Source organism: Battus philenor, unplaced genomic scaffold, assembly GCF_028537555.1.
Source record: "Battus philenor isolate CCGP_79_NKW_IND1 unplaced genomic scaffold, ilBatPhil1.0.hap1 SCAF_1, whole genome shotgun sequence".
Taxonomy (NCBI): Eukaryota; Metazoa; Arthropoda; class Insecta; order Lepidoptera; family Papilionidae; genus Battus; species Battus philenor.
The window spans coordinates 9,010,601-9,025,775 of record NW_027181661.1 but is presented as its reverse complement, the minus strand read 5'-3'; the positions used below and the strand labels follow the sequence as shown (position 1 = coordinate 9,025,775).

Sequence of the window (15,175 nt, the reverse complement as noted above, 5' to 3'; positions counted from 1 at the left end):
AGCTGCGATTAAAAAATGACTATTCAGTCACAAAGGCAACCCCCAAAGTCACGCTCACAAAGGGTAATCTATACAAAGTGGCCCTAAATTAAAGCAAAGACGCCTCCCTACACAGCAGGGAACATGACTGCGTTCTCCAATCAGCTCACAGATTTACAACTGCGTCCCTTGGTTGACAGTTGTCCACATTATCTGATTTTTAAAGATGGCACCGCGAATCTATAATGTTGACACTTTTATTATTATTTTTGATTTCATCCACATTTTAACTATTTTTTACTATTCCATTGACAATCACATTAAAATAATAGTAATATAGATATAAAATGATTTCGCGTTTGAAATTAATTAAATATTATATTATATTAGATATTAAAAACTTACATTAAAAATCATTTAACATAGTCTGATTTTATTTTTTATTTTTAACCGACATTAAAATGTTAATAATATCACCGGTATATGTATTATAAACAAAGATGAATACGTTAGATTATAATGAAAAATTATTAAAGTAAAAATGGGGCGGTAATGGAACTATCAATGAGATTGTCAATTTAGACCATAAAGAGATGGGGCGGGTAATGTAGGCTCCCCGCGCGCTGTTGCACCCCTTGCGGGATGCGCGTGCGTCACTCTGCAATCAACCACCTCTAACGTAAACACAAGAGTGGTCCCGCCGATAGTTTTTGGATTCGCAATTTTCAATAAGTGAAGTGATTTTTCGTGTTTTTTACAAGTAAGTCTTTAAAATATATCTAATAGATATAAAGCTTTGCGATTAATTGATTTTAATTTTTATAAGCGAATGCTCAAAAATTAATAATTTTTAATTATATTAATGCGCACTTTTTTGCGAAATGCTTTTAATAATACTTATTACTGACAACAAAATTATATTTTAAGTGAACCTTAATTGTAATATTCTATTTCTTGTATTTATTAATACTTTGCAACAAAATTTCTAAACATTATTCTCAAATTTTTAATAAATTAAATTTAAAATATTTCCTAAATTTATTTTAGTGTTACACGATAGCTTGGGATACAATAAGCCTCTATTTAAAAGGCGTTATATTGACATAAGAAGTGTTATGTGTACATAGGGAGTGAAACATAATGTGAAGATTTTTAAAATCAAAGCTTACAATTTTAAATATAATTGTTATCTTGCTTGCTCAGTGTTTTAATGAACTAGGCTGGTTCAATGAGAACATTAAAAAGTGACGACTGTGTAACATAGCAATGAATGTTTTTGTTTCCTTTATTAAATAAAATTTTTCGTAATAAAAAAAGAAATAAAAGATTCGTTTTGATGTATTTAATTGAAAAAGTACATGCAGACATAGTCGTAATTATATACATCGACTGTCTATCTTTTGTAATATATTCAAATATATAAGAAATTTCCACAAACATACAGCCTCATCATGATAGAATAGAACCATAAATAAGGTTTCGAGATTTTAAATTTGGTAGACATCACCGGCCTTTTTCCGAGTAGAGGTTAGCCAAGAATGGATTTTATAAGATTCACAACGCGTGAATGAGGCCGTTAATTAAAAATTGCATAATTTTAAACCGCTCTTTTAGGTATTAAATTTGGTCAAAGTGATTTTTGGACAGTTAATTCTTTTAATTTCTATTTAGATATAGTTTTTATTTTTAAATGACTTGCCACTCCCATAGAAACATAAACTTTTCTTCTTAGAAATTACAAGGTTCGCTGCTGCGAAACCATGACAATGTTTTTACCAGCCTGGCGGTCTTAGAATGGGGTTTTGATACATGGCTTGAAATAATGTTAAAAATTACTGACAATACATAATAAATCAGAAGAATAGCTATATCATAAAAATTAACGAAATATTTACATTTTAGATAATAAAAAAAAGTCTTCTATGCATAAATCTCTTTGAGAGGTCCATTTTATTATACTTATCGCTTAGCTTTTAAATATTCTGTTTCTTTATTTGCAATCATATAAGCTCTGTAATTCTGTTGCTATAACTCTTGATAATTAGTGTTTAACATACTTTTCTTGTGTTGGTTGTATCGAAAGTAATATCTATATAATTTTTACATGTTCTATAATAATGTAGAATAATATTACATGTTTAAAATTGCCTTTTTCTCTGATAAAATATAAAAATAATAATTTTCGATTCTGTTCATTCATGTTCATTTGTTACTCATCTAAGAGCATCTTGGTTAATGAAACTTTATCATAAAAAAATAAACACTGTTATATATAAACAGTTCCAATATAAAAGAATATGGGATAGCTATAAGGTTTCTTTATATATATTTGCTTGTAACCTTGAATATAATTTTTCCGGAGTTAAGGATATTAACAATTAGATGCGTAGGAACTGCGGTAGGTCGAAGATCAGCTGTCGGATCAAAGTTGTCCGTAAGCTGAGTATGCGGGTCTCGTAAGCACTTTATAAAGCTAAAGCAATATACATATATTGTGTAAAAGTAAAATCTTTGCACACAACTCGTAGCACAGCATAATTTACTTGAAAACAGTTCGGAGTCGGTTGTACACTCCAAAATACGTTTAATATGTTTGTTCTCTATATAAACAGGGCTTTTGTATAAAGGTGTAAAATCTTTAATGGGTTAAACGCGTAGCTCGTTGTTTCAGCCCCTAGATGCCCCCTGCAAGGCATAGGTCCCCAAAGGTATATACGGGGGGACATACTTTAATATCCGCACTTGGCAGGCGTGTTGGTGATGGTAGTGTGGTATTATGGTACGCAGAGGACGCTTCCTTCCTTCCTTCCTTTTTGCCCTTCCTCTGAAAACTTGTTTCGTGAGCAGTAGCATCCTTAAATAATTATTGCACAAAGTGTGAATAACATATAAAACTTAATCCTGAAAATTCACACTACAGAACTGTAGCAACACACACCCCATTGTCACATAATTTTAGGCTTTACACATTAACTACGTTAAAATTAACATAGGTGTTGTCGGTAACGGACTTGGCAGCTAAGAGTGCCGCCGCAATGCACTCTTCACCGGCATATGCTTTCTTATCAGTGAGTTTCGTAAAAAGTATAATCCATGCCGAAATCGCAGCAGGCTAGATACGAGAGCTTGACAGAGGATCGACACACCGTACGACTCCTTCAGAAACTCTCCGACATAAACAAACTGCGCAAACTCATCAAGACATCTCTTCATCTCATACTACGCGGGCACAGTTACTGCAAGCGAGGCCTGCCCCTGTGAAGGCTCCACAGTACAGAATTCAATACTTTCTCCGAGACTGTTCCCGATTCGAATCCAAAAGACGTAACTATGGGACCCTTTGCGAAAACCTTGGTATATATTGGTATAACCACCGTTCAACTTACCGGGCCTCCTAAAGAAAAAAATCTATTGCAGAATCCTTTGATGAATTGGCTCGACACATTGTCTTAAACCTCAAAGCATTTAACGGTCTGCAGCGCTTGGGCAGCGGTCTAAAATAAAATAATGCAAAAATGAATGTAAAATTTAATAAAATTCATAAATAATATTTTTAATATATACATTTTAACTAAATTTTCCTATAAGAACAATTGTACATAATAAAATGCTATCGTGACTCGCAACTGGTGGAAGAAAGATCCGTATCAAATACCGGTAAACCGTCTTCCAACTGTTTGCGCTCAGTAAACGCGAAAAATCAAGGGTTACATAAATAATAAATAACGTAAGTTAAAATAAGTGTTTTCAAAAATCTGATTATTAATTTTTTTTTAATATATTGTTTACTAATGGTCGTATTTATAACTAAAATAAATTATGTTTCAAAGTATTACTTCACGGTTGAACATGTGCCTCACCGATAGATTCTCTTATATGTATGTGTCAATTATCGCCACGTTAGGCATGCAGGTTAGAGCGCTGTTTTATCTAAAATGTGTTCAGGATATACGTATCATCCGTGAATATTTTTCCCTCGGTGCCACTAGGACACCTTAATATTTTTGTTATAACTCACATATTAAATAACTATTAAATAAATAAGTACAGTTCTTTAGGCATAGACGTAATCTGTACGAATTTTTAATCATTTTTCATATTCCTTTATTCTTTGGTTTATATATTTTAATTAATTTTCGCAATTTAATTAAGTGCTATTAATGTAAGTAATTTTAAATACGAAATTTTTATACTACCTATATAAAATTCCTCATTACATTTGGCGTTAAATCAATTCACGATTGAAAGTGATATGGACTAAGGACGACTTAATGTTATAAAATTAATTTTCACTTACTTGTGAAGTCGTTAAAATTTATTTCATTAACGGTCTCTCGATACGCTTATTGAAAGTTAATTTTGTTTCTTTAACTTCGTTACAACTACTTCGCGCGCAAAAATTATCAGACATTCGATTTTATTGTACGTTTTGTTTTCTTTGACATATATGTGGTAATTATATTTTATTCTATTACTTTGTTTTTTTTTTATTAAGTGATCTTTTTAAAAGTAAGCCAATCACTAATTAAGATTTGTAACAATTTACCGATGTAGCGACGGCCGTGCAATGTTGTTGTTTTGTCACAAAAGTTTTGGTTCAGCTTAATTTTTCTTTTCTTGTAACATTAATTAACTAGCGTCTAAAATGCACTTATAGCTATTTTTCACTTATTAAATGTTTCTTAAAATTAGTGCAAACTTAACTTTATTAATCTTTTATTATGTATAAAAAATAATTTAAGTTATATTTTAAGGGGAACAAAACCAATTATAAATTTAAATTTTATCGGCCTAGACACATCATAATCTACCCAAATTTATATATATTTACACTCTAAATATATAAATATATGCTTTCTGAACTATATACAATCAACGCCAATAATATGAAAAATAGACATCTAAATCGCTTGAAAATTTAAGGCAAAATAATTTCACAAATAGAAAATAATGATGAAATTCAGTGCTCGATGCATTAATATTGTTTGTTATTATAACAGCTGCTTGTGAAGTATTTACTTATACAATAGCAGGCAGCACACCACAAGTCAAAAAAAAAACTATTAAAATCCAGTCAAATGTACGGAAAATACACTTCATACAAATATTTTTTGCAGGATCTCAATTTTAAAAGCAAGAAGCTACCGACTTTCCGATGTTATTATTGGAATCGCTTTTGTTAGCAACCCTCCGATGCACACCGGGCCTATCCGAAGCGATGCGGCTTATCCTTGCCATTGTCCTCTCGTTCTAACCCAGATTATCCTTGCCTAATTACCTGTTTTGCGAAACTAATTATGACGAGAAAAATGCAAACCCAATGGATAAGTGCCGACAAACAAACAAAGCACGCAGCGGTCAGGATTATGCTTCAGTCCATTCTTAATAACGTTGACGATTTTTTTATTGTACTTTTCAATGTTTTATTTTATATTACATCCCTGTTGTGTTCTAATTGCGACACTACCGTATTTAAGGAAGACGACCACTTTTTTTATTTAAATGTCGAAAAAATTGTTAGTTTTTATCATCACGAAAATATTTAAATTATCGACTATAATACTTAGCCTTGATTAATTGGTTACATCATATTATTTAAATTTTATCTACTATGAAATACAATTATGAAATTAAAATGTACTCGAGCCTATGTGTTATTAGAATCGTTGGGAAAATGACAAATTAAATGAAATGAATTTATTGTTAAGCTCTCGATACGAGGTATACTTGACGCAACAACCGTTTAGTGTAACAAGTGGTTTATAGAACAAAGCGAATAATGAACAAAAATACAAGTAGCACTCAGCTTTGTAGCCAAAAGATGTTAGCACCGTAGGTTGTTGAACAATGGCGCTTTATTTTCTTACATTAGTTGCAATTATTTTTGTTTCGCTCTTTTCTGTTTCTTTTCGCAGTGCTTAAATTTCAAGAGCTCTTATGGACCACAAGGGACAGTGCGGAGCGTAACTTGAGTGTTACCTTCGCACGGTTTGGACTGTGTGAAAATTCCCACTACAACTATTAAATTATGTTTTAACGTTTCTTAAAATAGAGAATTAACCTTTCAATTCATACTTCTATAAGTTTTATTTATAAAAGTATAATATCGATGTCATTTACTTCACATGTTATTTAGATGTGATCACTTGGGATTTTGTAGAAATGAATTCTATTAAAAGAATTACGAACAACTTTTAACTATTCATTCTTCGTTTTTTGTATGAATTATATAGAACAATTTATATTTACTTGTTGCAGATGATATGAAAAACTAGATAATAATGGAAATGCAATCAATGCCTACATCTTCAAGTAAGTAGTTAATATTTGACCGAAAATTTTCTTTAAAAAAAGGACAAAAGAGATCGTTTCTATTGCTATTAATTATGTTTACATTTTAGTGATAATCATTAGTTGTCTGTGTAACTCTCTATGAACTTTGAATGTTTTTGTTTTATATATTTTTTCTATGTAAATAATACTTCGTTTCCTTTTAGACGCCGTAATTAGCAGGACATTTTTTATGTTATGCTTAATTATTTGATGGACGTTATGCATTCGAGATGACGTGTTCAGGCTAATTTGGCATCAGCGCTATTCCCACGGACTACCGCATCTGCTTCCCTTCTCACCCTTGCGCCGCGAATTAGCCCTGATAACGATACCGATCATTTGTTTACCTCATTTACCGTCATGATACTTTCATCGGAAAACAAATTCGCTATTAGATACTATAGATCATATTAGAAAGACAACCTCGATCAACAAATGATAATTCTATTGGTTTACTATATCAAATTTGAACGGGATAGAACTTTAGTTCATATTTTTTTTTACAAGTACTTACTAAAAGATGATTTAATTTATCGTAATAGTTAAATAAGTAATCGAATGAAATTAATTTTTATTAAAAATTTACACGACATTATTTCATTGGATTATTAAATTGGTTAATGTTGTACAGAAACAATAAATGACCACACAATCATTTATTATTATTTTGTGGTCTGTTAATGTTTTGTACAACACTACTACTGTATAAAAACAGTAATAGATTTAGTGATTATAGCATTAATTACAACCAACGAAGGATATTCATTGCCTGCATCATTGTCAGTTCATTTTTGTTGATTGGGCGTTGGTGTCACGCAGGGCGACGAGTAGGTTCACAGGTCACAGGTGATCACTCCCACGCAAAACGAAGGGTTGATAATGATCGCTAACCAGGGGCTTCCAATTGACCTAAATGTCATTTATTATGCCAGGCACAACAAAATTAAATACGCCATCGTTGCATCGGTTCGAGGCCGCTACACAAATGTAGTAGTGCGTCGCTTCAGAAGAGTTCATAAGAATTGGACAAGTGTTTATTTGTTCAAATCAACCGCCTTTGTTTACTTATAATTAGACTGTTAAGCCCTCTGCTTAAAGATTTTTTTGATAACAGGATGTAATCAGTGCATTTCTAATAGTAGAAGTGATTATTACGGTATTAATATTCCGGTTATTATTTTATAGCCCGGTAACCATTCGTTATCAATAGAAAATACATTTATTAATAAAGCATGACACATTCAAGAAACCGATTTAGAGAAATTTCTCGACAGTTACGATAACTTTAAAATAAAATTCAAGTGTACATTTCAGTTTTTAGTTTGTTTGAAATAGATGATATCTTAAAAATATAAGTGAAAGAATACTTGAAAGTAAATTATTGCACATTTAATTGCTTCGTTTTATTCAATTTATTTTATTTTATATTCTGTATTAGATAAATTAAAAGATATACATAGTTGCAAAATAAAAAACTACAACCAGCGGTCTTATCATTCAAGGCAATTTGTTCTAGACAACCCTACGGGAAAAGCATAGTATGGAAATAAAAGGAAATTGTTAATGTGTACATACAAATGTATGTACACACATTAATAATTTATTATATTTTTATATTATATAATATAATAATTTATTTATAACATTTTTATTTTGTTTTAAAATGATATTAATAACATAAATAATTACGATTATTTTTAAAACTGGCCAGTTTAATGACATTGCTATGGCAGTTATGGAATTGTTTGATTCTCCTCACCTCCTAACATTAAAGATAATAGAACTTCGCGAAATACGGTTGCAAGTTGCAGAATAAACGGTGACTGCATTCGCAACCACGTATAGATTGTCAATGAGACTATTTTATAAGACAATAATTAATTTATTATTGGTATTATAGAAAGTTTACAATGTCACACAAACGTCAAACCATCTGTTCAAATATCACGTATGCGTTTTATCAATTGCGTTACCCACCGTCTCACTGCTAACATACATAATTCAGGCGGTGACTAGTATTTCACTCTATTGCAACTATGAATTTTTCACGTAAAATTGTTACGTGTACTATGTCAGGAGCGACGCTTCATTAAACTCTCTACGGAATTTCTATCGTTAGATATTCAAAGTTTAATATTAAACGTATAAATATTTGTATTGATTTATTCGGAAATAATAAAAATTCTTTTATTAGTTTTATCTCTCCAGTTAAGAATCTATTCCCTTTTTTTCTCGTATTTAGACACATTCGTCTTCATATAGAATATTAAGAGCAATACAGTTAATTGTTCATTTCGACATAGTGTGCAGTTAGACATACTGAACAATTTTCATTCATCACATTCCCAAATGTAAGCAGATAGTAGAAGATTTTATTGACTTTGCGGAAATATAACAAATATTTAGTATTAATGGAGTTTGTAAACATTCAATGTATGTACCAATATTACCGGTAATCATACGCAATAACTGGTTTTTGTATATAGTATAATACAGAAAATAAAATTAAATAAATAATATTGTACTTGGTACAATAAGATTCATTAGCATTATGTTCCTCGGACATAATGTTAACGTAACCGCCCTTTTTACTCAATCGAAGAGTATATACAAAACCTGTCATTATCTACATTCAATGGCACTTTTATTAAGTCGTACCTACCAAATTGTTCCCAAGCTCCACTTCTTGGCTTTTGTGCCTCGCATTGTCTATGGTCGGCAGTTTTGTGAATCTTTTTTTATAATCATACATTCGATACCGCGTTTCCTGCCCTGCAAGTGTACGCATTCACGTGTAATGTATTATTCGAGATGTCTTATTGAATGGAAGTGCCTCGGTGCCTTTTCGACTACGGTCTTGTTTGGAGGTGTATTAATAAAGGCGTATTATCTATGGGGTCGCTTTTGCCGAGTGGTACACTGCCGTGGGATCTTGTTTGTGCAGAGAATTTGTGCGTCGCGAAATAGCGGAGGGAGTGTTGATTTTTTATTTTGGTCTTTCATCGCAATTATTTTGATAAAATAAATTATTTTCGGTATATGTATGTTCGATTTCGATTTTACTTGATTTCAATATGTGCGTAACCTAAATATTAGAATCGTGGCCCCACCCAACAAAAGGCGGAGCCCCGGTCTCCCTCTACTATGCTCTTTTGAATTAAAACTGTCATTGCGACGATTTATTGACTTTGATTTAGGACTCCGTCACACCGCATTTTAAAATAATAACAACGATGGCTTTTTATAAGTTTTTAAAATATTGGAAAGGTTCATTAATTGAAAATTAATTTTTATTATGGGGCCCAAGTTCGATTTCTTTTCAAGAAAATACAAAACATACAGGGTAATGGGTATATGTGCATCACCTTTTGAACTTTTGAGCTGATACATGTCCGAAAATCAATGGGGATCTAGAAATTTGTTTTATGAATAGTGGCAATCCTATATAATTACAACACGAAGTGTAAATTACATAATGTTACACACAATTACAGTGTAAATTACATAATGTAGGGTGCACTGTAAACGAAAATATATGCTTTTAGACAAATAACGTAATTATGATGCAGTAAGAAAAAGATTTTTCAAAACTCGGATTGTTATTGCATATTAAAATTATTTATTGTTTTGTATCGGTCCCCGCACTCTTTACTGCATTAATTCATTAATGTCACATATTTCAAAGTGACTTTGTTGAACTTTATTACAGCCTGATTGAAAAAAAATATATAATTTTGTTTTGCTGACAAATTATCATATATTAAATCATCCTGTGTAATTTGAATATGTTATAAGGGTTATTACTTAATTTGACACAAGGATCTAATATCAAAATTGTCTCGACCTCTCTATAATATTACCGATTGTGCCCTTTTCCTTTTAGTTACTTTATTTAATATTAAATATTAATCGATTTCGGCAAATATGAAAATTATATCATTAACACTGAGTGATTTAATTATGACGCCACCGCGCATACTTTACATATGCTTTATGAATTTGTCCCCCGCGTCCATTTTAAACGTATGTTTGTTTAGCAATGACATAATAAATTGGAGAATTTATCGAATACTTAAATATTTTCTTCTCCAGGCCGTATACTTTACGACGTCCCATGCGCCGTTTGTCGAGATCACTCTTCGGGGAAACATTACGGAGTGTTTGCATGCGACGGATGTGCTGGATTTTTCAAGCGGTCCGTACGAAGAGACCGTCGTTACGCGTGCAAAGCGAGAAGTCCTGGCGCCTGTCTTGTTGATAAAGCCCATAGAAACCAGTGCCGTGCATGCAGACTTGCAAAGTGCTTAGACGCGGGAATGAATAAAGACGGTATGACTTCTGCGCTCTTTAAGTAAATATGCTAACGTTCTAAATGAGACTGAAAATTGCTGTATTAAAATTAAAATTCATTCTCCACCCAAGAGTATTAACTAAACCAGGGGTGTCAAACTTAAAGCTAATTTGGGCCAAACAAACTTAAGATTTGTCGCCAAAAAAACATTACTCATAGAAAATATTCCTTTTATTTTCACCAGTACATTTTAATAATTAACTTATAACAAGTTAAATTATTGTTTCCTTTTCTATTACGGGAAAAATCTTTTTGTCCGAGAAATTTATATTATATGCTGGTTTCGTTTTAAATTCACATTTCTATTTCATTTATACTTTGCCTCGGATATATTAAATGGGCCGCAAAAATGCCCATCTCGCGCTGCATGCGGCCCGTGAGCCCCGAGTTTGACACCCCTAAATCAAACCAATTATAATAATAAATATTAGTAAATTTATATGCCATGAAATGATGTGAGAATATTTAAATAATTATCGGAGTTAAGATCCGCTAATATTTTTATTTGCCATAAGTACCTAATCCTTTTTTGAAATTTTCAGCTGTTCAACATGAAAGAGGTCCACGAAATTCTACAATTCGAAGACAAATGGCATTATTTTTGAAAGATCCTGTTATACCACCATCGAACGTTAATCCTCCGCTTCCACCGGCTCTTGATTTAGCTTTACCTAAACAGAACTTGTTGCCTCCCTCGCACATGTCATTGTTCCATAACCCGTACCACTCGTATCATCGAGTAAATTTATTGTCCACCCCGCTAGCACCATTAGCGCTACCTAAAGTACCGTCTCCGCCACCTATCACAGCTTCTTTACTTAGTCCAACTGAACCAGAAGCAATGTGTGAAGCTGCTGCTAGACTACTTTTTATGAATGTAAAGTGGGCGAAAAACGTGCCGGCTTTTAACTCCTTATCCCTTTCAGATAGGCTACTACTTTTGGAAGAAACATGGCGGGATCTTTTCGTAATTGGCACCTCCCAATTTCTCTATCCATTAGATTTAAAGATATTGTACGGGGAAAAGAATGCAAGGATAAATGTTAAAGAAGTAGAAGAATTTACTAATGCTCTGTCAGAAATTGCAAAATTACGACCAGACAATAATGAATTTGCCTGCCTACGGGCGATTGTACTTTTCAAGACATCCGTCAATGAGAAAAATAACAGTGCTAATTTGTCATCAGCGGTTTCCGATATAAAAAGACTTCAAGATCTGCCGGCGATTGCTGCTTTGCAAGATCACTCACAAAATGTTCTTAACGAGGTAAGACAAACTATTTTTATTTATAATTTTGCTTCACATAAATATTGTTATAAATTTTGAGTTAACCTAAGATGGATCTTGTTTATTATCTTTATCTTGTTTATTTATGTTACCTACTAAATTTCGGTAACATAAAAATTATACTAACATACAATGAAAAAGGATTAAATATTTCGTTTCAATGCACAACCATGAATGACTTGTTTGGGGTTAGTTTTGTGCATGTATACATAAAAAAGGTTTTAGTACATCACAGTTAGAGTGTGCCTAATAGTTTTTAAAGGAATTTATATTATTTGACTGTGATTTTTAAAGACAACGTTCGATACCGGAACATGACGTAAGTAACATAGCGGCCCAAAAACTTTCGAAAAGCGGTCACGATCCTCTTTATTCTTTTTAAAGGGATACGACGCAATGAGGAGGTTAAAGACCAAACTAACAATATAGGACTTGGGTAATTTCTAAAGTATGTTATTATTTGTAAGGGAAATCGCTAGATCCGAACAGCGCAAGATCCGTTATCATAGCCATCTTTGAGCCTAAAACCTTACAATGCACGTCTATCGACTAACATGATGATGGTCATTATTATTATCACTCCCATTTCCTTGTTTCATCAATAAATCATTTATTCTCTTTTTAAATTTCAGTATGTGGCACGAATGTACCCTCAAGCAACTTATAGATCGAGCCAACTTCTTCAACTGTTGCCGGTTATTCGAAAAGTTTGCAGCGCTACAATAGTCGAATTATTTTTTCGATCAACCATCGGAGAGATACCTATCGAGAGGATAATAAGCGACATGTATAGGACGGGAAAAGATACGGTCTGAAGTAACAGACTAAAACCATTTATTTGGTACACGCGCACTATACCGGACGTAAAACAGTCCAAAGTTTAACAACTGAGTGGGTGAATATAATGGAATCAAATGCCTGAAATGAATACGTTATATATCAAAATCATCGAAATTTAATTAACATCATAGAAGGCAATCGATTTCCACTGAAAAGTGTTATTGAAGAATCTAAGCAAATATTTTGTAGTAATTTATAGGAATGAATTAAATTATCAATTTTTAAATTGAAGTTAGTTTTAAACACCAATTTGATATTACTTAACAAAAGAATATATAAAAACTATAATATTACAAATTGTGTAAATAGATAAAATTACATAAGGTATAAATTGAAGTATCTGTGAATGGTCATGTAAATAATATTATTCAAAACTTTATTATATTTATTATCTTAAGGTTATGTAATGCAATAAAAATATTACGTTTGAAACATAAGTATGTGTAATGAATCTTATTGTAACATAATTGAAATAAATATTTTTTGTACTGCTTTAATCTTTTTATAAAATCATTTTTAGTGCAACAGTTGATGTTTAATAAAAATTTCGAATAAAATTAATTACAATGTCACCGGAGGCTCATTAACTATATTGACATTCCCGTCGATAGTTTTAATGTTAATCGGTGCATTAGCCGTCCTGTTAAATTTTATATTCGCTGATTCACAATTTGTTTATAAAAATACTTAATATTATAATGCGAGTTTGTGAATAAAAAAACACCATCATAAATTTCATATAGTTTTATTTTTAAAAGGGGCAAAAGCTAATGTGATTTATGCATAAGAATAACATTAATATAAATCACACTCAATGTTATCTTTTAAATTAAGGTTCTATTAGTCAAAGGCACCTTACCTACTGCGATTCGACACTTACTTTTTAAAGGCTCTGTTTCAAGTAAAATATTAATTTAAATTTAAAAAACAACAATTAGTACTCGTTGTAAAATTAAAATTTATTAGTTAAAGAACAACTGGCGTCGTATAAAATCTGTTACGTAACGCTAATCTAGGGTCTTTTATATGGTTGTTACGGTTTCAATTATACTTAACAGTCTTAACAATAAATCTCTTTAAATCTAGTTTCTAACGGATTTTATCATAGTGAAACCGTACAGGAGAATTGTCGACGGTCGTAAATAAACTAGACGAACCAATACTCAGTAATACGTCAATTTTTGACAATATACTTAAGAAAAAGAAATATAAGGTATCGTTATTTTAATATATAGATTTTTATAGATGTATGCTAATTTTTAGTTTTTGGTAGTTTATTAACTGTCACTTGTAGGTGCCAATAATCGATAATAACTAGAAATTCGGTATGGTTTTACATTCCTCCATTGCTCTTCCATTTTGACTGCTTTAATTATTGAAATTGATAGTAAATATGAATATTTCAATCTTTTTACTTAATACATATGCAAAGTAGAGCTTTAATTTAAATAGTAAAATAAGTAATTTTTAAACATAAAAATATTCAGAGTAACTTATTACTACTTACAATTTAATTACAAATGATAAACCTTACGACATAGTGTGTTTATAAAAAAATATAACCCAGCGTATTGATTGGTTGAAGTGTCATTGGTCTTAACCACACAGCGCCCAGAACGGATTGCTAACGTGGCTTTAAGGTTCTGGAGCGAAGACCACGGTCCGGCTAGGGCAGTGTAGGAATGCGCTAGACGGCTGCACGTAATTAAAAATATATGAAGTATAAAATTTATCTATAGTTGTTAATTGAGAGCAGCAAATAATTGAGAAGTGATGTACAGTAGGCCGGTTGTCTCGTCCCTGACGACATGTGTGCGCTCGTTCTGCATTGTGTCTAAATCCGCGATTAATCTCCACTTTTATGCGCCTTTGTTCACCCCCTTTTATCTGTTTTTTTTTGCGTCAGATTCTCTCACAATGAAAATTTTAGTTTCATTCGATATTATACTTTGTCGTTTGGGTATAAGCCTACATTTAACTATTGTAAAACATCTATAAATTTTACAATCAATTTTCAGTTGTAATGTTAAGAATTTAGAGTTGTTGTTACATTAAAGAGAGTTTATTATGGGATCTCGTATTAACTTCTAAAGTTTATAGTCTTTCGGTCACGTCAATTCGAGTATTGTCATTTTGACATAATAGCGATGCCATCCCCAGAGTTTATTGGTAGGAAACCGATGAAAGTTACCCCATATTTTAACAAATATTCACTATCTCTGTTACACCTATTAAATTTTTGCTTTGTAAAAGAGATAGTCTAAATAGTATGTGGATATGAAAGGCCTATTTAGCGAAAAATGGTTCTGATATTTAGTGAATTTAATGAAGTATAATAGGGTGTCAATCTTTTATGTCTGTGTCCCAAAGTGGGATTTCAGGGA

General features: G+C 31.8%; 1 protein-coding gene across 1 annotated transcript; it reads left to right on the top strand.

Moving 5' to 3' along the window:
• The first annotated feature begins 690 nt into the window (after positions 1–690).
• LOC137920314 (nuclear receptor subfamily 2 group E member 1-like) lies at positions 691–12,960 on the top strand. The gene is made up of 5 exons (XM_068763614.1): positions 691–739; positions 6,238–6,291; positions 10,405–10,641; positions 11,206–11,930; positions 12,584–12,960. The coding sequence occupies exons 2-5, from the start codon at positions 6,261–6,263 to the stop codon at positions 12,764–12,766; spliced, it is 1,176 nt and encodes a 391-aa protein (XP_068619715.1). The 5' UTR covers positions 691–739; positions 6,238–6,260; the 3' UTR covers positions 12,767–12,960.
• Positions 12,961–15,175: the final 2,215 nt, after the last annotated feature.

Excerpts from the sequence above, each read along its gene's own strand:
- LOC137920314 (XM_068763614.1), top strand. The coding sequence starts at position 6,261 with ATGGAAATGCAATCAATGCCTACATCTTCAA. Across the intron at positions 6,292-10,404 it reads ATCAATGCCTACATCTTCAA|GCCGTATACTTTACGACGTC; the intron begins GTAAGTAGTTAA and ends TTTCTTCTCCAG. Across the intron at positions 10,642-11,205 it reads CGCGGGAATGAATAAAGACG|CTGTTCAACATGAAAGAGGT; the intron begins GTATGACTTCTG and ends TGAAATTTTCAG.